Here is a 26,023-nt window from a genome sequence, read left to right on the forward strand (position 1 = left end):
ACACAATTGCAATGCTCCTGCAAATGCAACCACAATAACAGGCCGGATGGGTTAACCCCAGCTGCACCCTTAAACAATTTAAATAATTTAAACACTCAGCAACTGTCTAACCACCCTACTACAGATCAGGCAGCTTCTGCCCATATTGTCAACCCAGCACCCCTCCAAACTGAAGCCAGGGCCATTAACATCCAACCTTCTGCTCCTATTATTCCAGCATCCGCTCTGGTGGCAAAAGGCAGTGTCAGTGGAAGTTTGACAAGAAGGGGAGATCTGGGAGAGGTACTTGGGCCTCTTTTGACAATTGATTTACCTCCCGAATCTTGCCCCCTTGTGGTGGTTCTCACTGGTGTCCCTGAAATAAGTGAAGCCACCACAGAAGATCACATCTCCCTAAAGAATAAGACGATGCAATGGCTGTGTACCCACAGGCCTTTGCCCCCCCATGTCAACAGTGAGATTATTATGGTCAGAAGGGTGGGCTGGACAGGGCATACCCGTAAAACTATACAAGGTGACTGTGTCTTAGTCAACTTTAGGGACCCCAAAACAGTGGAGTACATTTGCAGGGGTGGATTTTCCCACCATGAAACTAAAATTGCAACATGCCCTCTTTCTTCCTTCTATCCTAGTCAATCTGCAGATAGCCAAGAAACTGAATGGTCCCTCGTACCCCATTCCAGAAGGGGGCGTGTCGGGCAACCAAGGCAAGAAGCTCACACCTTGTCCCGCACTTTTATCCCCCTTTACAACAGATATAGCCAGTTAGATCAGGTGGACTGACTGATATGGTCGCTAGACGGGACGCAGGCTTCCGACCAGATTGAGTCAATTCATGAAGGCAACATACTTCCCTGTAGCAGGGAGGTACCTTCTCCCCCAGGAGGGATTAGCTCTGGTCACTCCCTAGAGAGTATTGGTTGCAGTCTCAATGAGCAACACCCCACAGAAAATCTAGCCAATGACACCATTGCTCCGGAGGACCCCATCGAACACAACCCATCGCAGAGTCTACCCCATTCGACTGTCTTTCCATCTCTACCCAATAGCCACGTCCAGCACATGTCCATAATATCATGGAACGTGGCGGGAATAAGCACCAAACTTAAGTGCCCTGAATGGGGCTCCTTTGTAGACACCTACGATGTGATTTTATTTCAAGAGACTTGGGCTAGGGAGGGAGCCCACAGACTGGGGTTCGTGGCCTTTAATACCATGGCACGTTGGGGAGGCATTGGGAGGCCGTCTGGCGGCCTGTCCACGTGGGTTGGTATCCATCTGGGTTGCAAAGCAGAATTAATAGAGACCAACTCGGTTGACATTTTATGTGTCTTACTGACATGGCAATCCTCTTTTAAACTAGCCCTAATCAATGTTTATTCCCGCCCCACAGCACTGGCTAGGGAATCTCAAACCATCAGAGAACTTTCAGCTTTTCTCGACTCCTTGAATCGGGAGATTCAGTTTATAATTGCAGGTGATTTCAACTGCCATTATGAGCCCCTACCAGGGATGGATGAGGGAGCCCTGTTGGAAGAGGATGAGTTCTGGGGAATTCCTCCATGCAACTCTGCTCCTGCTAAGGCTTGGTCCCCACTAGCTACACAGATTACGTCTCTTACCCTTCACAATTCAGTTAGGGTGGTCAACGGTGGGAAACCCTCGGACATTCCGTCTAGATGCACGTACAATAAAAAAGATCACGAATCTCATCTAGACTATGTTATGGTCGAGACAAGGCTTTGGCCAAAGATCGTGGATCTGGAGGTACTGCCCAGGATTGATAGCGATCATAATGCTCTGGCGCTAAAGATGATATCTCCTCTTGTTTTAAAGCGACAACCCGAACTGCCATCTGACCCTGGCTTTGTTTTATCTAATAATAGGCGGCGTGTCAAATGGGCGAAACTGCAAGATAAGAGGGATGCCCTCCCTAGATTATATTTAACTATTCTCCCCTTCCTCACCAAGGCAAGGGACATCCTGATCGCGGAAGAGCATTCTGTTCCCTCTGTGAACATGCTTACTCTTCATCAGGACTTGGTGGACACATTATCCGATATTTTTAATCCAGTTGTAACCCCCAATAAACCTATGGTGCCCCGCCCTTCCTCCTGGTATAATGCTGCGTGCAGGAAGTCAAAAACCAATTTGGTAAACGCAATTAAGGATGGTACGGATAGTTTAACTATTCGCGCCCTCAGACGCTCCTATAAGGAAGTAATGGAACAGGCAAAAATTGCCTGGGACTGGGAGCACTGGCACGATCTTGCCTCTGCACTTACTAGCAAGGATTCGCGGAGATTCTGGGCAATTTTAAATAATGGGACTGCTGAACCCCGCAATGCTTTAGAAGTAAATCTAGACCCAGGGGTTTGGGAATGCCATTTTAAGTCTCTCTATGCAGGATCTTCCGACTTAGATGTTCTGCATTTTTATCCTCTTGTACCTGGAGATGATGAGGTTGAGACCTTGGCCTTCACCCACGATGATATTATCATTGCCCTGGGAAAAATGATGTGGGGCAAAGCCCCAGGTTTAGATAAACTACCAGGAGATATGTTTAAGGACCAGCCCCTGATTTGGGCACCGTATCTGTGCGCTCTATTTAATAATATCTTGCGAGGCGCAGAAGTCCCCGGGTCGTGGCTGGGAGCAGAAATTATACCTATCTACAAAAAGGGGTCACCTCTGCTCCCAGCAAATTACAGACCTATCAGTCTCATTGATGTCCCCCAAAAAATATTTGCGCGACTTATTTTAGATCGCCTGCAAGAGTGGATCAATGAGAATAATATTTTGTCACCCTATCAGGCTGGTTTTAGGAGTAAAACATCCACCACGGATCAGCTATTCCGCCTAGCTATGCTATACTGGAAGACCGTCACTATAGAGGGTGGCAGCCTCTATATGGTGTTCGTTGATCTCCGTTCAGCATTTGACACCGTGCCTAGCGGGAAATTGTGGGCTGTTCTTCGGGACCTGGGAGTACCTAATGCTCTGTTGAACATATTAGTGAGATTGCATACACAGAATTTTGCGCAGGTCAGGTGTGCGAGGGGAGGAGTTTTGTCCGCAAGGTTCCCGGTAGACAAGGGAGTTAGGCAAGGGTGTGTCCTTGCCCCCACCTTGTTCTGCCTGTACGTGAATGGGTTGATCTCTCGCCTGGATGCAGTCCTAAACAACGATGCACCCAGGCTGGCAGGTAAGAAAATCGCGGCAATAATGTTCGCCGACGATACTCTCTTATTAGCTAAGTCACCCATGGGGATACAGCGCACATTGGTTGGGTTTCATGAATTCTGTATTGATCATGGTCTACAAATCAACGTAGACAAAACTAAATTCATGATTTTTAATCCCCCACGACGCACCAGACCCCCTCCTATATTGGACACAGTTTCGCTTGAGAGAGTGCAGACCTTTCAATATCTAGGTGTCACGCTGAGCGAAAACCTTTCCTGGGTGCCTCATCTCTTAAAATCCCAGCTTAAACTGACTCAAACAGCGGGTGGAATTTTGAAAATGAACAATGCCTAATCATATAGGCCCATAAGCCCAGGTTTAGAAATGTATAAAACCAGGGCAAGATCAGCGGCCCTGTATGGGGGGGGACTATGGGGGTATGTTGTGAGTCCCGAATTAACTAAAGCGGAGAATAGATTCTTGAGGCAGCTGCTAATGCTCCCGCAGAGTACCCCCCTTATTCCTCTTCGGCTTGACCTGGGCCTACTCCCAATCCAGGAGGAACTGTCTCTTAAACCCCTCAGATTCTGGAGGAGATTATGGCTAACCCCTGAACTCACACAATATAGAACTGAACTGCAGGAAGTATTAAATCTGAGCAAAGCTGTGCACATCCCCTGGCTCTCCTATGTCAAACAGGAATTAACGCTAATGGGTCTTGCGGATTTGTGGCATCAGCCAACGATTGCCTGCAGTGAGATCTCAGGAAAACAGCTTACCTAGTCACATAGAGCTAGATGCACCAGTGCATGGCTGCATAACTCACGTATCGGTGCTATGGTAAATTCATTTTTAGAGTTTAAATCTGTATACTCCTTTGAGGACTATTTAAATGTAATTTATCCTGTACTGGCCAGAAAGTTATACATCCAATGGAGGTTTGGCTGCCTCCCCCTTGCATGCTTCACAAACAAGTGGTCTAGCTCCGGGGTTTCCAAATGCCCTGGCTGTGGCACGGATTTAGAGAATGAATGCCACATCCTTTTCTTCTGCCCCATGTACAGCAGAGCCCGGAAGCATTGGATTATACCTGTATGTAGGAACCTGGGTTTTCGTAAATATGCAGATGCACTTAGAGTCTTTAAATCTAATACAGCAGCTTACATTGTGTTTGCACTTTCTAAGTATTTCCATGCATTCTGGATAAAAAGGAGTTTTTTAATTCGAAACAGTGCCTAGACTAATCTGGGGTGTTAGCTGTAAAAAAAAATTTCTTTTTTAACTGATGATGCTCTTATTGTGTATTTTCTTGTATTGTGTTTTAACTGCTACTTTTATGGCCGAAACAGGTCGAAATAAAGTATTATTGAATTGAAATTGGTAGGCACCAATATTTGAATAGGAGGTGCAAAGTTTTCTTGCATTTTACCTGGTTTAAAACGTATTTTATCCAGAACTTCTACAACCTCATCATGCCAAGCGGTTAGACAAGAAAGAAAACACCTTTGTTATTCAGATCATGCTTTCTGAACATTAAGGGGCAGAGCTACGAGTTGCACATTACTACCTGCACAAAGCTAATGGAATTCCCAATTCTGTGGGGTTTAACAAATATATTTAGCACCTGCGCAGAGCAGGTGGTAAATACATGCGAGGACCTCTGTGTGGGTAAAGGTGGTAGGTGTGGGATTAGGGAAAGGACAGAAAAGGTGTTTTCTGACAGAATAAATACAAGGACTGGTGCCTGGCTGCAGTTGGAGCCGAAACCTAAGACTAGTTTTCTGGCTGGAAGTATTGGATCTGGTTCTCTCACAGCCGGAAAAGCCTGGTGTGGAAACACTCTCCCACTTGGAATCAGGTGGAGCAAAAGTACATTTAATTCTGCCCAGCTGACTTGTAATCAGCCTCTCGAAGGTGCCTTTTCCATCACTCTGGTATTGTTGTGCTCCAACAAAGAGGGCTTGTTGTATGTTGAAGCCGATGCATCTGGTGTTGAAATAAGGGTTGTTTTGTCCCAACAATAAATACAGGCAATACGGTACTTATTAAGGAAGCTGAATCCTATACCACAAAGCCTATCCATTAAGCAAGCTTTTACCAAATATCTGCTATATATGTTGGCCAGAGAGCACTCTCTTAGTGCTAACTGATCATAGTAATCAACAATTTAAAAAAATAGTGAAAGCATTATCTGTACAACAGTAACAACAATTGGTCTCTTCGGCTTATTATAATTTCGTAGTTACACACTGCTGCGGGAATAAGAACCAAAAATATAATTGATCGAGGCTGATCATTCTCATCAGACCTTGGAGTCCACTCAATTTGATGACCGTGTGCATAAAACTATGTCAGGCCCTTAGAAAAAGATTGGGGTTTAACCACGACCTAACCGCACATTGATGGTTTACATTGACTTATCTACGGGGCGTGTACAACAAAAGGAATTAGATGGGTGGCATCACCTCAAGGGCCTCTGCAGTGAACTTAAAACTCTGAATGACGTCCAACAATATCTCTGATGTACATCTTTCATGCACGATGCACATTACTATGTAAACACTTCTGCAATATGAATGAGTAACTACATGACACAAAAGGGTTTACTATGCCATGTGCCTATCCATACAGCAATTTGGACAGGGATCTCTTTGGACTTCTTTACAGAAACGCCCCCATGCCATGAACATAATGTTATCTGGGTGAGAGTGGATCATTTCCTCAAGATGGTCCATTTGTGTCAATGAAGGTGTCATCCACTCCTTCACATGTAACTGATCTCTTTTGCAACACAGTGTATGGGTGCATTAGTTACCTTCCAGAACCATCTCGGTCTAGAGTCCTCAATTCATTTCCCAATCTTGACCAGCCTTCAGTAAATTGTTTGGACTATCTATAGTTTCCATACACAGATAGATGGTAAAATCTACCTGGAAATGCAGTTGGTGGAATAATATTAAAGTTGTTATGGTCTGTCAAATAAGAACTGCGCAACTTCTTTGAAGATGACAGAATTTGATAAACATTCTATTGCTTGCATGTCCCTTTTGTTAGATTGAAGACATTCAAGCATGAATTTTGTGCCATCAAACACTCTGCCGACAGTGGCTGCCTGTGTTGAATCTTTACAAGAGTGTTAAACACCTACAAAAATCGAAGAATGGTTCATGGAATAGGTTTTCACTTGTCACATCGGGTGAGTGCAGGGCATGGCTGCAGAAGATCACATGCAGCCATATCACACTATGCATGGAAGAGTGACAGTCCAGCGGACTCGGGCCACAGCTGGGTGTATGCCATGGCTGGAGACTAGGTCAGGGTATTTCCAAGGCCAAAACCTACAGTCAAATCCTACTGCCCACACACCGCGGTAATGCACTGTGCGTTCTTGTTTTTGCCAGAAGACAAAACATATAATATTTTTTTTAAAATCATTGAATACACTTTTGTCACAGGGATGTTTTGGTTCCTTACTCAGAAAAAACGAATAGCATTTAAATTGAAGTTGCCCCAAAACATCAGTAGATAGGATATTATGGCCATGATGAAGAACCTAAATATCGCTAGAATTCACCAGTTATGATGAGAAATCCAACCGTAATGGCCACCCAATGCTCTGCTCATGACGTCCCACACAATGCCACATCTGACATCTTATGTCATGTTATGCTACATTAACACAGACATGTATAATGCTGTATTTTCCTCACTGTCATTTTAGAGCACTATTGTGTTTGGGTGCCTTCTCATCCTGGTCTGAAGAATTCAATCACTGACTGGATTCTGGATTCTCTTAGGTAGAATCATCATTCGTGTGGTGCAGTTAGAATTGGTTGAGTTTGTTTGGTTGTAAGTGTACTGTAATTGTTAGTCGTCTTTGATGGGTGTGTGTGGGCAGCCAGAGATCCTTACTAATTTGAATATGTGCCATCTGATGAGTAGTATGTGCATTACCAAGTGAGGTATGTGTATGAGGTAACAGAGACCACAATATTGTGTTAGGGTTAACAGTATCCCATTGAATTAGTCGAACAGGGAGTGTTTGGTTGGTGTTCATGTGGTGAGGAGTGTAGTTCTGTGAGAACTCGATGAGGTTAACTATATAGTGCCTCAGAACTATATTGGGTGCCTGTATGTTGTTCAGACTATTGTGTTCAATTGGAGGTCGTGACTAATTGGAGGTCGTGACTGTTTAGCAGTAAGATTGGTACTCTTTTGAGTTTGGTGATACTAAATGGAATATCTGAGATGTGTTCCATGTATGCTTGTGAACTGTCTCATGTTCTGTTGAATGTTATCTGAAATCTAGTGGAAAGTACACAGCAACTTTTACGTGTAAGTCACATTCATATGGCTCTGCAACACTAAATGCAGTTAATAAGATGTGCACTATTCTCTATATTAAGAATTTTCATACGATGGTGTGAGCTAGTTGATATAATGTCTGAGCTGCGTTGGAGGGTTGTACAGTCTAAGGTCTATTGTGTTGTGCTGAGTAATTGCTCCTAGTGGAGAAGTGCGGTGATAGATACCCACCACTTGTATAGTATATCAGTTCTGTGTTGAATGCATGCTCAATGTTTTCTCCACAGATTCTTGAATGATACATGGTTGATGTGACAAATGATGTGACAGATAACGCCAAAAATGACATAGGCAACATTTAATGAAACTGCTATTTTTTCAGAGACTTTCCTGATTACTAGTTTCCTAAAAGCACTCTTAGGATATTGAGGCATGTTAAAATAAATCATAATAATGCAGTACCAAACCAAGAAATTTGAAAAGGAGGTGAGCAGTTACAGCACTTTGTGTATTAAATGTTGTGTCAGACATCTGTCGAACCTAATGGTTGGACCTTTCACTTTATGCATTAGACGTAGATCTTCCTAATTTGCCAGAATATTTTAGGATCCTCAGTGTTGGCCTGAGAGATTAAGATCTCACAAGCGAGTAAGGCCCTTGTTCTTATTCCATCCAACTATAAGATTGATAAAAGGTGACCATGATGAAGAGAGCTTTCATATCAGTGCTCCATCTGTATTGGTGAAATAGAAATGTATTCATAACGGTGAATGATTGCAAAGTACCAGTTGCCTGGTCAGTCCTTCAGATTGAATAATTGCTACATTTCTGTCCAGCCCAACGGCAATATTGTAGAATCATTGTCACAGGGGGACGAGTTTCAAGAAGACCCTGTCTTGGAATGTTTACTGATGGATGGGGCACTCTCAATGAACCTGCTTCACTCCCCATTATCAAATAATACCTCTTTATTGAACACTGCTCCATTAATAACATTTCTGTTTTCACTGTGCTTGACCTCTCAATGTGTGAATGTGTGGCGGAAGAGGTGATGGAATTCATCACCTGAATAGGCTTCCAGAGCACCATCACTACCATGTTTATATCTTCATTTCAGGAATTACATTGATCATCACCGAATGTTGTTATATGATGCTAGAGAAAGTTATGTCAGCAGCATCAGGAACTGCATTTCCCATCAGCCATAGAAGCCCTCTGATGTCACAGGACGTTCGGTTAGCAGGCTGTATATAAATGCTCCGTCATGCCTCTGCTGTTTTGCTGGCACTACCTGTTCTATGCTCTTTTTGTGTGATGACTCTACCTTCTGCTGGCTTCTGTACCAGAATTTGAATCATTGCTTTAGCTGTGGTATCTAGTAGGAATTGCTATGTAGATTTGTGAACACTGACGGCTTGCTTATTTTCCATTATTTTCTTTGAACTGGACACCAGTTTGTTGCATTCCCATTCTTCATCCATTGAAACTTTGACTCCACACATTTTGGAACTGCGATCATCTGGCGGGACCAAGGAGGGTTCTTGGTCTCTGGAGACTGCACAACTGCTATGCAACAGAGATATCAGAGTATATATTTTCCTGTATTTTACCAGGTGTCGTATTTGTTTCATTCTATGGTGTTACTGAGATTCTAATGATCACGTTTTCATTTCAGTGACTTGGTATATAATTCCTTGGAGATGCAAGGATGTCCTGGTGTGTGTCACTGACTCCCATCTTGTCAGTAATTCTGTAAGCCTTGTGTTGCTGTTATTCATTGGCTGTGGTGTGGTGGAGCTGGCCCTGACTCTTTTATCTTATTTTATTTATGAGTTCCTGACACATTCATTTGAAAAACCCTGTGGCTGAGAGATACCAAATTATGAGAAATTGGCCCTCAGGTCTCTGTAAGCGTCATAATTTCATCCTATCCCATAAGGGGGATTTATTGTGTTTAATTACAGAGTAAATCCACTTCACAAGAAGAGATGAAACCGTAATGTCTGTCCTGTGCTTAATGGAAGCTCGGATCTAGATGGGGGTCGTTTTGAGTGATCATCAAATTAAATAACAGCGAAGGGTCTAGTTGCTCAGCACATATTACTTAAAATCAGACAAGCTATATGAACGTTAAAACTCATTACTAACCTGGCATCAGGGGCAGGACCCGTGGTTTTGACAGGAATCCAGTTGTGAGATACTGAAAGAAAAGTATGATATGTATTGCTCAATCATAAAATAGCATTTCTCTGTATCCATATTTTCCAAACTATAGTAAGAAATGTGCACTAAAAGCGCTCTGTTTTACAAAAACAGCATTCCTTAATGAAATAACAAATGTTGTAAAACCGTTGACCTGCTTGTTGATATATAACAACAGCATATATTAGCAAATTTGAATTCATAAACATGTTAAAATCGGTGCACATGATTAATAATTTTGAAAGGGAATTTATTCCATATAAAATACTTTACACACAGTATAAATGCTGTATAGTGCTTTCTACCTCCTTTCTTGCACAGATAAAGACTAGGGGCCGATTTTCGATGTCATCAGTCGGACCGCCGACAGCTTGTGGGTGGCAGTCCGACCACTGACAGCTCTTTGGTCCGACCAACGTATTATGATACTGGTGGTCGAAGCCACAGCTTCCAGACACAACACTGCCGCCTCCGCCAGGATCATTGATCCCGATGCTGTGACGGTCAGAAGGGTGTCCCAGGTTGGCGGCGGTTCTGATGCAGGCCCCGCCATCGTGCTTACGGTTGTTGTTTCTGGCAACCTTTTCATGGCAGGCACCCCGCCATGAAAACTTTGCTGAAAAGGCAACAGGGTGGTCCCCAGGCAATTTGGACCATAGCAACATGGTCCTGGGGGCACATGCAGTGACCCCCTACCTTAGCATTGTCATGTGTGCACTGTGTGCCATGCATGACATGGTGCATGGCACACAGTGCACTGACATGCTGAAGGCGCTGCACAGCAGAGGCATCTGATTTGGCATATTCCTATGGCCTCAACGTTCCCGCACCTGGTACTGGCAACTTCTGACCACTAGCCCGGCAGTCAAATTGAAATACGGCAGCCGGACGCCTCATGCTTGTTGGCGGTCTCCTGACTGCCGCAATAGCAGCCGGTGGTCTGACCGCCCGGTATCGTAATCTGGCCCTAGGTGGCCAACTCACAAAGAAAAGCAGTAAATCTGCACCCAAAGAAGTATTCCTACAACCGGGTGCGGATTTACTACTTTTGGGATGTCACAAACATTCTCAGAGTCCCTGGAAAGCTGAGCAGGCACAGATCTTCAGGTGCGCCATTAGAAATATCATGTGAAGTTCCCCAGGCTCCCATTTTACTAATGCATAATTGTACATAATGTAAAGGTCTGCACTGGGGAAATGCAGCCAATATGGAATTGTGCAATCTTTCTTTTCTTCTTTGTGAAAATATTGATTTCTTCCGAGAATCTCATTCTTTTCATTCCCCTCAAGTTTTAAGGTGATCCACCCTCCCCCAACCCTTGGATGGAGTAAAACTTTGATAATTCCCAGATCGGAAAAGAGTCAGATCATAGTTTGTGAAAACTGATTAACTCTCAGTAGGCATTCACAGACTTTCAGGGCAAACTATGCCTTCATCTGCTCCTCCCACCATGTGCATGGGGTTTACTTTTGCAGACTTTTCTGAACTAAGTCCTCTCAGGAATCATTTTCTGAACTCCTGACAGGTGAAAATGAAGCCATTTTGAAGCCATAAATGTACACAGGATTATCATTTCTTTCAGGCTGTCCTGTCTCCATGACACCTCTTGCTCTCTTTACTCCTCTCTACTTTAGCAAGACCTTCATGAGACTATCCTCTGTAAGTACTGAAAAGGAGAATATGCCTTCTGACTTACTTCTTCTCTATGCAGGCAAATGGCCTACTCCCATAATCTGTGTGTTTATCCTCTTACATCCACACTCACAGGCAGTTCCCAAAACCTAAATTTAAAGGAATTCTTCTAGTATTCTAATGCTTGGTCTGGAAACCAATGCAAGTAATATTTGTACTTAATGAAGATAATTGTTTCAAAGAAGAGCATGACAGGCAGCTTGAAGATACCTTACTCATGATCATTTAAGATTAACTGTGTTAAGCCTTTCTTTAATTATTGCAAGATCCCCTCAGTTCGGGCTGGACTGTTCCCACGAGGCACAGAGTCAAGATTGATTTGCATTTAGCTGGGTCTGAACTGGGGTGGCGAAGTGAGCTAAAGAAAGATGATGGATTCAACCCAGATCTGTGACTGGGGGTGAGTGTCTGAAAAGTTTCAGCCCTCCGTCCGTCATTTCCTTGTGTTTGCTTTGTTCGCCCTAAGTTGGCAAGGCATGCCTAGACGTGGGTCCCTTGCTCACTTTGCCACTGGATTAAAGCTAGCCTGGCTGATAAGGGGTGTTAACCTGAATCCGGTCCCAGGATGCATGTTTCCGGTCCAGGGTGGACCTGGCTTGGCAGTTCGGGCTGGACTGTTCACATGAGGCACAGGGTCCAGACTGATTTGCATATCACATCGCTAGGTCTGAACTGGAGTGGCGAAGTGAACTAAGGACCAATGATGGATTCAAACCAGATCTGTATCTGGGAGTGAGTGTCTGAAAGGTTTCAGCGCTCCCTCCATCATCTCCTTGTGTTTACCATAATAAACTCAGCAGCTTACCCACCTCTTGATAAGGTGGGGGAAACCGAGAGCTGGTTGGTCAGGAAACCCACATTATTTTTATTTGGTTTCCCATTACAGCTTGCCTTTAAATGAGATGCTGGATCATTAAATAGAGTAGAAAATGTAGACTATTGGGAGGGAGCCCAAAAATGTGCCAATCTTGGAACTCCTAGGTTATCATCAGTTTTGTTGTGCATTTTAGTACCCATACTCTAGGAGATGAAGGGTATGTACTAGACAGAGCATTATAATATATATTGTAGACAATTATATACCTGCCCTTGTCCTATTTTCTCACAAGATAGGGCTACAGGGAAGGTAATTTACTAGGTCTTAACCAAAATTATAATATCTGCAACCAAGCCATAAAGCGTATTATATTCCCAAAACCACTTAGTAAAACGCCTTAAGTTTCAAGTCATATCAATGGAACCTCGTGGTTTTAGTGTTGGGTCAATGAACACAATCCAGGGAGTATCAATTTGATCTCAGTTCATTTCACCGTGAACAGTGTTTTTAGTCCTGGCCTTTTATTTGATAACATAATGTAATTTGTATACTGTAGTCTTGGTTTTACAATATTTAACTAATTAGACTAGAACACCTGAAAGCAATGGATTATGGTTAAAAGCCCAGGACAGGAACCAGTTTATGTGATGACAAGGAGAGCAGTAGTTGCCCTAGTTGGACCTCAGTCTGATCCTAGGCAGTTTCACAGCGTCAAGGCATGCAGTTCAGGGAAATTAATGTAACCACAGTTGACATCCAAGATTGTTCACAAACTGCAAAGGCTTGCAGCATAGCAGTAGGATGTCGGGCAAGATTTTCAGCGTCAATGTTACCAATGGAAGCAAAGCACCAACTGAAGAGAGTAGCAAACAGTGTAACTAGGGCCATCCCACTTTTAAGACGGCACGAAAATGTGAATCTCGTGAATTATAAGGCGTAGGATAGCTGCACTTGCTTCAATTTCAGTGGAGCAACACACTTACAAGGCTTTGGGATACCCAGTAGTTTTTCTGGAGTTGCAAAAAAGGATATACAGGAACCCACAAAAGCCTGTCCTGTCTCAGGATCCTGCCAGAGTTCGTCCGACTCCTGCCTCTACAGAGTCACCAAAGTTCACCTTGCTCCTGTCTGTGGGTCGGCCATGGTGTAAGGCAAGTAAAAGGAAGAGAAACAATACATGTAGAGGCCCGTAAAAAACAGGGGAAGAACAATTAGGTCCACCACTCTCGAATCTACCAAAGAAATGGTTTTATGACGGTGATAAGGAGAAATTCCACATGGCTGATAGTAACAGTCAACAATCACTATGATTCGAAGCAGGCAGGCAGGCAGGCACCAGACAAATGAGGTTGTGGGGCATAATATAGCAGTTTGTATTATTCCCTTTCACACTTTTCGTTACATTAGTAAACATGCATCTTCTCTGTAAAGAACACATCTAGCTTACATGATAAAACCCCAACCAAGTTGTAGCTATCGGCTGTGCCGTAGACTGACAACAGGACTATCAGTGAATTGCTCCTTTAATTTGGTAAACTTGTGTTGTGGAACCCCACACTTTGGGGCATATTCTCAAGAACTTGTGATAATCATTGCAAAATTTGCTTAACACAACTCTACAGATCGCAGTCTATTGTGACAAAATAACACCCTGTTAACGTCTTATTCCCAACCCAGCGGCACCATGCGATAGTAGCAGGATAACGCGCTAAATGACCGCCTAAAAATGAACGAGACGCCGAAAAAATGCGAAGCACGAACTGGAAAAAACCTGAGATGCCCCAAATCGCGATACAAAAATCAGCGACAGGCCTTCAATTGCCACGCGTTATGCAGGAAAATGCACTATAAAAGCAAAAAAAAAAACACACCAAAACCAAATCAAACTGCGTAGCACCATGGATGCACCCGGACCGAGTGCAGAGGACAACTCGAACCACACAAGCCCCACAGAAGACCAGCCAGGAACCTCGTATTCGGGGTAGGGCAAGGAGAAGAGGAAGACGAAGACGGGGTTCAGTCCGCAGGACGACCGGATTATCGTCATGGAGGTGATAGAACACTACCAACAACTGTTCGTCACCTCCACTGCGTCATTGGCAACACAATCAGAAAAATGTCAGTCCATCGTCACCAAAGTGAATGCAGTCGGAGTGTCGAGGAAGTCCATGGAGGAGGTCAAGAGGCGCTGGCATGAAGTGAACAGCTAAACCAAACTGAAACTCGCTGCCAACAGGAAGGCAGCAAAGGCGACTGGAGATGGGAGTCCTGTGCCACAGGAGGAGCTGGATGCGCTGGAGAAAATGGTGGCTACAGTCATCAGTGTGGAGACGGTGCAAGGAGTTGGGGGTCTGGACACAGCTCGATATGACCTGACCCAACAGCAACAGGGTAACGACCAGGGACAGGGGGGACGGAGGGAGATGGGCACAATGGCACACATGCACAATAATGTGCAGCACACTGCACACCCACAATTAGTGTGGAACATGTCCCTGATACCCTTGGCACACTGCAGCACACATAGAAACACCAAGTAGGACCCCGTCCACAATGTGCACAAATGGGCCCCCCTCCACATCACCAATGCCACAACCTACCCATGCACATGTGCTGAATACAGAAAAGCAGCGGCTCTGTGAAACACTGACAATGCAAGTGACACTGCATGACAGATAGCATGGCTGCAGTCACAATACATGACATGGTGCACGAGACAATATTGAGGTGGCTGAGTGAGGACCACATCCGTAAAGGAGCAGGTCACACTCTGACACATCCACGTGCACCTACAACCCATGATGTCAAAAACACATCTGCAGACAAACAATGCACAAGAGTACAAAATTTGTCCAAGAGCACAAATGACACAAGTCGCAAACATCCCAGCACCCGAAAAGCACACAAGTCAAAGGCACACCAACTCAAAGGGATAAGGGGCCACTAAATCAGAGCTGCAGGTGTGAGTCGCCAACAATGCAGCACACACACAGAGCAATCATAGTACATCAACATTGACGACAATGTGGTACAAAGTGCAACCCTTACACCACAGGACAGAGGACACAACTGGTGCCGCTCGTGCGTAGAAACTGGCCAATCACATCTGGCATTGCACGACACTGTGAGATGATAATGTACGAGTACAACCACACATCCGTCATGTAGTCAAAATGTACACTGTCTCCCATCAAACAGCCAGCTTCACCAAAACAGTCACAATGTACATTGTCGTGCACTCTGAATGTAAACATCTACAATGCGTCAACATACATGGAACACACTGTTAACCTGCATCTCCCCTTTACATTGCAGAGGGACAATCAACACTTCCTGCAGAGCAGACCACACATCTCTACAGTGATGACGAAGAGGACACCCTGCACACTTGCTCAGACACCCTCCAACGGCTAATGGACAGCCTCCGCAACCCACCCCCAGGAGCAGGGCAGCCCAGCTGCATCGCGGTGACCCCACACCCTGCACAGACCACACAGCAGGAAACACACCATCTCAGCTAGCTCCCAGGACCCCCACGACCAGCACATGGAATTCCAATGCCATGTGTTAGGGTGCCAGGAGAAGATGGCTGATCAGCTGCGGGTGGGGTTCGACCTCATGGCAGCCAAACCCGATGCCATACGTGGGTGTCTGAGTCCCATCAGGGACCACTTATAGTCTCTAATGGACACCCACTGTCCCCACCATGCTCATCAACAATCCTTGACTGACCTCGCTGGGGCCATTACTCGGATACAAGAACTGTCTAGTCAGACAGGCTCCAGCGATGACAGCACAGAGTTGGCACAGATGCGGAGGACAATGGAGACCATGGAGCCGATGCAGCCTGGAAGTATGGCTGCCACGGCTGAACACCAGCGAGATGTAGCTGGGATCTTCTATGCCTTGCAGATCCTCATCTTGCCATTTCTGCGACTGAGCCTGTACCAGATGACTTTGCAGGAACCTCAACACACACATCTCCGCCCCCTGACATGTCATTGGCACACAGTGATGCAGCCCTGTCACCTTCGCACCCTGATGTGTCAGTGGCACACAGTGATGCAGCCATAACACCACCACACACAACTGACACACCAGACACAGAAGAAGTCTCAGAAGAGTAAGATGTGTAGGGTAATGACTGTGTGAGGAAGGAGGTAGTAGCATCCGTCCCCGCCACGTGGCCTGTCCCTGCCTGGTTCAGCCCTATGCATCATGCCCTGGAACAACACCTCCCACTGTCCCCCGAAACACTCTGTGGCATTCACCCAGACCCCGACATGGCCTGCCATATCTGCTCTGGTACCAAGGACACAGCAATCCGGCTGCGGACTGAACTCTTCCTCTTCAGATTAACTTTGCATTCCCCCAAGGACTCTGGTTGGCCCACCACTGGGCAACCATGTTATGTGGGCTTGAAATGGCCATGTACTGCTCCAGCTCTGACACTCCCCATAATAACATTCCAAATCACACAGATGTGTCATGTCTATGTTCACTCACGTATAAAAGTATGGATGAATGTAGGGACATTGATTGCACTAAAAGGTACACCCTGGTAAATGTCATCAATGCGCATGTTTGACCCTGACCCACATGGCCAATTAGATGACTGTGAAGGTGTGAACTAGCTGTGGCCTCATGGCACATGAACAACAATCTCGTTACCCCCCAACGTAGCCCCACGTCCATGTATTAAATAGGGCTGTGTGTAGAAATGTCAAATTCGGTAGCACTCCTGAAGTGGTGTCCCCAATCACATGTGACAACAGAACGTCTATTTGCATACCTACACACAGACATCTGTGTTTTCACAGTCGGTTTTGCAGGATAACCTTGATCTACATGGCAAGAAGTTGGACACCATACTCACATTGCTGGAGACACGTAAAAGAAAAGGTCTGCCAGCAACTATCCCAACCACAATGTCTGGCTCACAAAGGTGGAGCTGTCAATAGGGACTCACCCTCAGTTTACAAGCATCACTCAATCCCTCCCTGTGTACGGACAATGCTCATGGAGGCACACGATTTGTCATTATAATCAACACTCATCACAGTTGTACACTAGTGAAATTGCGTAGACTTTATTAGCATGTGCGTGTCAGTACGGGCAAGGCAAGGGCCTCAACATGCAGACCAATGTTTAAGACACTCACAGACAGCTTAGGGACATGTCGAGGTGCAAGACGTAGGTTGGCAAAAATGAACACAAATCATTACGGATGTCAATGGTCTCAGCCCACCTTGCCTTGCTGGACGAGTCATGTGATGTTTGGCATCTGCTCATTACCCCGTGTCAGGGGACACGACTCACAGCCCATGGGATCTGCATAGTGCTGTACCACCGGACTGCGCCGACTGTGTGCTCTGCTGACAGTGAGCAGGTGAAAGGGGACTACAAGGTCTCATGTCGTACTACATTGCCATATGTGTACCCTCCCCCCCAGCTGTTTCTCCGATTTTGGAACATTGCCAAACGACGCTGTGCAGCCCCGCCCATGAAACTGCATCACTTTGCACAGGTGTGTGTACACACGCGTAGGTCCACGCACATGCATTCTGAGTCCAGGCGAAGGCAGACATGTCCACTGTTGTGGTGGCATATGTGACCATTCCTCCAAGATGCTACAAGGTGTGGGGACCTGTGCTGTGGGTGACAATCAGTTGTGGTGGCAGGAACGTAATTATTCGTCCATGAATGCGAGCACAGCTTCATGGGCAATCTGTTCCAAGAGTACATCGTTGTAGAGTTCAAGGAACACGAGGGCAAGCCAATCCATTTAACTGGTCTGGGCAGCTGTGCTTCGTCCACTCTGTTTCACCGATCCGCAACACAGCCCAATAGGGGAGCGCCTCGATGTGGTCACTGCAAGAGGAGTTGTGCAATCTCCCATGCCCAACTGCCTGCACATATGCCAAATATCAAGGCATCCTATGCACGGGTATCACGGTTACACTCCTGTTCGTGGGCCAACAGGGGACGCACACACAAGTCAAAATCCAGTTCAGCTACCGTTGTGTTGGATAGGCCGACATCCATGGGCCACTGGAATGTGCATGATCGACAGTGGAACCAGGGCTGGACGCAGGTGACGTACGCAAGACGGAAACTCAGACGGTAACTGATGCGCAACACTGCCAGTGGCAGTGATCCCAACAGATGCAGCATTTGTGCATGGTACAGTTCCATGTGACAGGGGTTGTGCATGTGCCCGGTACTGCCAGTCATTGCCTTTGTTGGTCTCGTAGCACCGGCACTCTTCTGACAGGCGGCAGTTATGTGGATGATATGCCACTGCTCAGAGCAATGAGTCGTATTTGTGTTCAATGTTTGGACGTATGGGTTGTTTTTTTTACTTATGTGTCAAGAGCATCCCATGCAGGTGTACCTCAAGCAGGGACAAGTGTGTGTGGGGTGTGGACACGTTGGTCTTTCATTCGTGCAGTTCGTGGTGTGGGAGTCGTCAAGATCTGGTATGGTATCTCTCGAAGGGAGTGCCAGCCGCATTCAAGACCAAGGTCGGGGGTTCAGATGTCCTTCCGCTTTGTGTATTGAGACAAAGGAGCTTTCATACCTAATGTTAGTCTGATTGCTGCTTGCATATTTTAAACGTGATGTGGCCTTCGCATTGCAATTGATGCCAGGCCTTTGACTTAGTGTGCACCAATAGCGATACACACACAACAGTTGGCATGTACGGGCCAAGAGCCCGATTGGCCTTGCACTCCTTGTACAATCTCTCTCTTTCTCTCTCTCTCTTTCTCTCTCTTTCTCTCTCTCCCTCTCCCTCGCTTTCTCTCAATCTCTCTATCTTTCTCTATCTCTCTCTCTTTTGCTCACTCTCTCTGGATGAGCGCATGACACAATTTCTTATCTAGGATTTTGTTTTACAGGCTGTGACTTACAGATTGTCCTGAGAGGACCCGCCATGACTCTTCAAAATGGTTGTTTTGTGTTTATTCTGAATTAAATGAATTATTTGGAAATTCTAGAATGAATGTATGATTCTCATTTTTCTGACCACACATGTATGTTAGGTTGTAATTGTGCGACATCAGGCACATTGTTTTGTTCATGATTTCGTAACGTTGATGTGACATATCTTTGTCCGGCGGTGGGTGGGGGGGTGCCCGGAGTGGGGCCCCGGGTTGGGGGATCCTGGGAGTGGTGGCAGTGGGTGTTGTTGCCCTCTTGGGGCTCTGGGATTCATGGTCAGTGGCCCCATGGCATCTGTTTTTCTTCAGGTGTGGCTCTTGGCTGGGCTCCCTTTGATGGTGCAGGTTGTCGTCCGACTTTGCACCAAGTCAGAGCTGGTGTTAGATTCCTGCTGCTAACACACCTTATCGCATGCTTTGAGATCTTATTGCCGATCTGGCTGGTCGTTGCGGAGTGGTGTTGTCACTGCTTTTTGCTCGGGAACACCTTCTCTGCATCTTATTAGCGATAGCTGCCAGGCTCATCTATGGCAATGTTTTTTGTGGCTGCTATTGCAGGTAAACTGGTGATATCGGCTGTTTGCACCAGCTTGTGAAGGGGGTGATAAATTTATCGTGACTTTGGATGCGATAAAGTGCCGATAACTCGGCGATAGATCCTTGAGAATATGCCCCATAGTTTTCTTTTAGTACTAACTGTAATTTGGTTCAAGAAGGAAGTATTGTCTCCTCCTGATTTAATCCGTTCCTAGAGAAATTGACATCTGCAATTCTCTAGTGAATTAAATGGTATTTTAGACAACTTTGTTTTTGTGTATTGTGTGTCTTGCAATCAACCTGGTGCTGATGTAGGTGGCCTGATAATGTGCGACTACACAACAATCTGTGGTTGTGGGAGTCTGACCGTTGCCCCTCTCTGTACAGACTCTGTAAACTCTCTCAAGACTGCTAACATCATCTCTAGTCAAACCCAAGAATGTCCAGAGCCTCTGCTATGAACATCACATGGTGGTGCAACACAAAACAGATAATTATCTGCATGGTATGTACACTATAATACTTTGCATACATGAGGCATGTGATATCGTATACACTGTACCACACCACTGTAACCATAGATGAACTGCTGGGGTCATCAGTGCAGGATCGCACAAGGAATTCACACGTGAGTCCCCACAAATGCAAACAGGGTAGACTTAACCAATGTCTCATATGCAGAACGGCTGTAGCATCAAGAATAGCAAATACACAATAAATACGTCAAGCTGCATTGTGTAGACACATGACAGGCTCGTCCATATCAACCCCATAAGTAGGTAATGGCCACAGCAGACAATGTCACATGGCACCGCAATATGCGACCAACATACCACTGCTGCACTGCCACGGAATGTGGTTATCAATACCAATGTACCTGGCTATGCCACCTATCAGGCAAAAGTGAAAAGCTTGCCAGGCCGCATGAGAAAGGGCACATTATGGCAGGATACCACAAATGCAAAAGCCACAGGCATGTTAGCGCTGTGGCCAAACTCATTTCTTTCATGCTGCTCCCACTGACCAGCAGTAGTAACATGGCATGCACGCAAACGTGTCAGCAAGTGTTGCAGACAGTTGTGAGCACAGCATACTCACTCTGTGTAGCACAAAGTCTAAATTTTCAAAAACATTGTGTCAAGCCATTCATAGTAAAGAGTGATTCACCCATAGTTACCTGTTGTAAAATCTCTCTTTGTGACTCGAAATAAGTCAACATTTCAGTCATGTTTTGAATAATGATGTTCAGATCAGGAGCCTTTGGAATCTGATTCTCAATCAAGAAGATCGTTAGGCTTCTTAGATTGACATGATCTCAACAACCAGCCACACAAACATATGTCAAACAGACATTCCATGGGTTAAACAGCAACTTCCTCATTTATGATTGACTCATCCCTGGCTCTAGCGGATCAGATTTCTTCAGCAGTGAATTCATGTTTCTGCACTGCACCTTCTTCCCTTGTCTTACATCTCAAAATAATCTAATATCATCCGACTCCATCCTTCAACAGTAGATGTTTCCTGGATGACCCTAAACCACTGAGTAGTGTGTACTGTAGGGCAGGCCCTAACATTATCCGTTGAACCATCATCCTAGTCAGGCTAGCAGAATGACAATGTTTGGGCAGGTTACTCAATGCGTCTCTTCATTAACACTGGCCAACTGTACATTATGTTTATTAACAGTAAGAAGGGCAGACCTTCTATGTTCATGTTTCAAGACTGCTTGTTGACGTACGTACCTGTATTAAACATAAACAGATCATCGAAAACCTTGCCATGTCGAATTCCACCAAAAACAAATATATTTTCACCCAGGACTGCAGAACTGTGTTTGAGGGTGCGAGGAGCAATGCCGCTGGTGCCTAATTTCTGCCATGTTAAGCTACCTATTATTGAGAGAAAATGCAAAAATAAGTATCAAGTGCTGAAGAAATTTCTTTTTTTATACAAGTTTACTAATCAAATTCACATCTGAGGTTCAGATCTCTTTCTATTTAAGAAGCTGTGCATATTAGTTTACTCGTCCTTATACCTCATATTATTGCTTGCTTAATATGAAAACGTTCCTCCCGCTGTGCATTAAAACACGTTTGTTGCATTCTAGATGAAGACACTAAGGGTCTGATCATGATTTTGGCGGTGCAGGAGTGGGGCTGCATGCCACACCACCACCCTGCTCTCACACTGCCAAACCTCACTGCCGGCCGCTGACCAGATTACGAGTTTTCTCATGGTTTGGGGGGCGGGGTCCTTTGGCATTCCCATAGCAGTGCCTATTTAAAAGATACTGCAATGGGAACGCCAAAACCCATTCCTGTACGGCATGGACTGTGCAGTCCATACCGTGCAGGAAAGGGGGTGCATGCAGACAGGGGGACACACCATGTGCCCCCTGCATGCATTCTCAGGGCACGAGGAAACAGGGGGTGTTGTAGGGCGCCTTTATTTTCCTCACTGCAGCAGGTTTCAATGCGGGCTCACCGCCATAAATCTGTGGCAGTGAGGAAACTCGTAACCTGCTTGGTGGTGCTGCGGTGGCACCGCCAGCATATTGTATCCTTCAGACTGCCACACCACCTCCAGGGATCAGAGATCCCTGGCGGTTGTGGCGGCCCTATAGGGCCTGACAGCTGTAGTTGTAATACGGCAGTCGGAACACTGGTGCAGCAGTCACTGACCGCCACCGCACCTCCACTACGAGTCTGGCAGTCCTATGGACTGCCAAACTCGTAATTAGGCCCTTTGTATCCTAGCAACACAAAGGTAAGAGCCAAATACAATGTGACTAACTTAGGCAGAAATTATTTTCTGAAGAGATAAGTACATATACAAATGAGATGTAAACATTATTTAATTTTTTTTAGTTTATCAAAACACCAAGAGCATATAACTCTGATTTACAGATAAGAAACTTTGTCCACATAACTTGTCCCTTGATATCAGTTAGAAGGCCCACTATCTTAGGAAACCCACTACCATATCATTACCTTCTTTAAAGACCACCTCAAACAAACAAAACCAACGGACATTAGTTCATGCTGAGATAGGTGCGTGAAACAACGAGGGAACAAATAAAGGCAAAAAGGATGTATGCCAGTACACAAGGTTTCCATTATTTGTCAGTATATTGTGCATTAGGGATTCGTTTCATTCTCAGCTCTGTCTCTGACACTCAGGGTTAAAAACTAAAGGTACCCCTTTCTAGAAGAAATGCTGGTGAGCAAGAGAATAAGGATGAACGGTGTATGTATGCCATCCAATGTCACAGGGACGTGCATATCCTGCTGGTCCTGTAGGTGGGAGTACACCTATTTAGCAGTGGGATAGCATCAGGTGCCTGCTTATTTTTCTATCCCTGTTGCTTTTTGCCTCATTGTTTGTATGTATGTGTTTATGCACACAGTATTTTAAAAACACAAACCTAGCCAAAAGTGAGTGAAGCACTGTAGAATGTCAAAGAACATAAAGTCAAGTGAGTCATAGGAGAGGTAGCTGGTTTGTGGACTATCAATGCATTGTGATGTAGTCTTCTTTAAAAAGGTGTGTCTTAAACTCTTTCCTGAATTGGATCAGTGTTGGGGAGGGTCCTGATGGGTTCAAAGATGTTGTTCCAGATCCTGGGTGCATAGATGGAAAAGGACTCCTGCCCTGTTTTTACACTTCTTAGTCTGCAGTCTGATTGGGTGCTGGCTGCAAGTGCAACAAGACTCCCAGAGATGGGGAGCTTATCTGTGGGATAATCAGGGGTGCTGGTCATAATGGCTTTGTAAATGTTGCAGCTGTGTTTTTTTTAAGATGTTGAAGGAAGGCAAGGGAAGCCAAGAAAGTCCCATCAGGATAGGGGTGATGTGATTTATTTAGCAGTACACAACTAACTGCACATGGATGAGAATCCTAGAGAGCACAACTGATGCTACAACCAACCCCAAGTCATCTACAACCCTTTTCATTCCGCATGTCCCTCAAGAGCAATTCTGTTATCTAAGGCAAGGGTACGAGCGCTGGACATTAAAGTTGAAGCTAACTCTACTAACTCTATGCTGTTCCCAAGGTGACAAATTAAGGTTGATGGCTGGCATTTCAACATTATATAAATATTATATTACAGCTTACTTTATATTCTTGCTCTATCTGCATTAGGAAACACATGCGTACTGCTGCAATGTCGAAGCTCATTCCCATTATTAATTGGTAGCCACATTTAAGGTAATGGGATTTTCAAGGGTGGTAATTAGACAGGTTGAGTGACAAAGTAAGTGTAACATAACAACATCCTATTTCTTTCAGTGTGTATTAGGTAAAACTGTCTGCTTTTAAAATAAGACTTAATTCATAAGAAGCTGTCTGCCTTTAGTTATTTTATTCTGTCACACCTCGGTCTCCTGCCTTGGCCTTGGAGATCATGTTCACAATCATCATAGAAGAATAGAGCACTAAGTGGGCCTGCTTCACTATTGTCTTCAAATGTCTTAAAAATGTACCTATGGTTGTTAGAAATGGGGCCTCTAATTTGCAGTGGTTTGCACCCTGTCCAAATTGGGACCCTCACTCTAGTCAAGGTAAGGGAGACACACAGCTAAGATAACCCCTGCTCACCCCCTTGGTAGCTTGGCACGAACAGTCAGGCCTATCATAGAGGAAATGTGTAAAGTATTTGTACATACATACACAGTAACACCGTCAAAAAATTACAGAATGAGTGCACACCAGTTTAGAACAATAGCCAATATTTATTTGAACAAAACAAGACCAAAAAGACAAAAATCCAAAATACACAAATAAAGATATCAGTTTTAGAAAGATTACTGTGAAAATATAGCTCCTGGAAAATAATTGTTCCAACCAGGGCTATCTCGACATCTGAGGTGTCGCTGGTACCAGCACAGCATTGATTCCTTACTGCTGAACAGGGGAGGTAACGCTGCATTGGATGCAGGTCGTTGGTTACTTACAACAGTGCGGTGTTGAGGAGTTTGGGGGGTCACCTACATCGGTTATTGACTCCGCACTGATGCAGTTGAGGCACTGGTGTCGACAGGCGTCAGGGCTGTGGTGTAAGTCGAGGTGGTGCACCGTGTTCTTCACGAGTGGTGCCCTCGGTTCCGGTGCAGGCAGCGGTACGGCGTCAGTGTGAAGCACTATCATTGGAGAGGTTGGGGCTGTGGTGTGAGTTGGGGGTGTGTGTCATGCTCCTCAGGAGCGGTGCCCTTGGTTCCGGTTCAGGCAGCAGCCTCGATGATGAAGTGGGTGTCGATAAGTTGCTGTCATTGCCAACACCAGGGCTGTGGTGTAAGTCGGGGCGGTGCACCGTCATCTTCATGAGCAGTGCCCTTGGCTCCGGTGCAGGCAGTGGCATCACTGATGGCGTCGATCGTGCTCTTTTCTTGAAATGCAACACCAGCCACATGATTCCAAGTGCCCAGGAACTGGATTTGGCACCACTTGGCAATCAGGACTCCCAGCAGAGAAGTCTAGGTGCTGTTAGCAAGATGCAGGTGAAATCTTTGATGACCCTGAGACTTCTTAACAGGAGGCAAGCACGCACAAGCCCCTAGAGAACCTTGGAAACAGAATTCAGAAAGCAAAGTCCAGCCCTTTCCCTCCCAGGACAGAAGCAGAAAGCAGCAGGCCAGCAGAACAAAGCAACGTGCAGAGTGTCAGCTTCTTCCTAACAGAATGTTCCCAGTCCAGAAGTGTTCTGATTAAAAGTGTCAGAGGTCCAATACTTATACCCCTTTCAAGTTAGCAAACTTCAAAGGAATGTCTTTGTAGTGCACAAGACCCTGTCTTTCCCTGACACTTGGCTCCAGACACACTATAGGGTGGTGGAGACAGCTTTGTGTGAGGGCAGGCATAGTAGCCCTATTCAGGTATCAGTGACAACCCCTCACCCACCCTACCTCAGGAAGGCCTATCAGCCTGGTGATGGCCCAGTAGGGTATGCAAGGCACAACTCAGCTCCCTTTGCGTGACAGTCTAGATAGGGTCTCCAACCTTTTCTGTAATGAGAGCTACTTATGTTCAATGAAGCTCATTGAGAGTTCCTAATATTATTAACATTGTAATAGTGGCCATCATATGCAAGGTTTCTAGCAGTTTTCTACCAGCAATCACCTCAGTGCATCAGGCATGGTTGCCAGCAGTAATGTAAAGAAGGCTTTGTCAGTATGAAATGCCTGTAAATGGGTAAGCCATAGCTGCAATGCCTCTACTACCAAGGTAATACCATTTACAAAATTTCTCCTAAATGCCACATGATTTATAACTCAGATGTCAGCGTTAAGTATATTTTGTAAATTCAGCCATTTCCTTAAAATATCAGTTTATGAGTTCTGA

The 26,023-nt window shown here is 45.2% G+C and overlaps 1 protein-coding gene across 3 annotated transcripts in view; it reads right to left on the reverse strand.

Annotated features, from left to right (window-relative positions):
• Positions 1–26,023, reverse strand: part of LOC146865898 (kelch domain-containing protein 10-like) — a 603,680-nt gene that overhangs the window by 503,427 nt on the left and 74,230 nt on the right. For all 3 annotated transcript variants that reach the window (XM_085640780.1, XM_085640782.1, XM_085640781.1), the window contains 2 exons: positions 21,427–21,573; positions 9,640–9,691 (listed from right to left, as the gene is read on the reverse strand). In XM_085640780.1, the coding sequence (XP_085496906.1) occupies positions 9,640–9,691; positions 21,427–21,573 (199 nt within the window). The remainder of the gene's footprint in view (positions 1–9,639; positions 9,692–21,426; positions 21,574–26,023) is intronic.

This window comes from Triturus cristatus, chromosome 2_1, assembly GCF_964204655.1.
Source record: "Triturus cristatus chromosome 2_1, aTriCri1.1, whole genome shotgun sequence".
Taxonomy (NCBI): domain Eukaryota; kingdom Metazoa; phylum Chordata; class Amphibia; order Caudata; family Salamandridae; genus Triturus; species Triturus cristatus.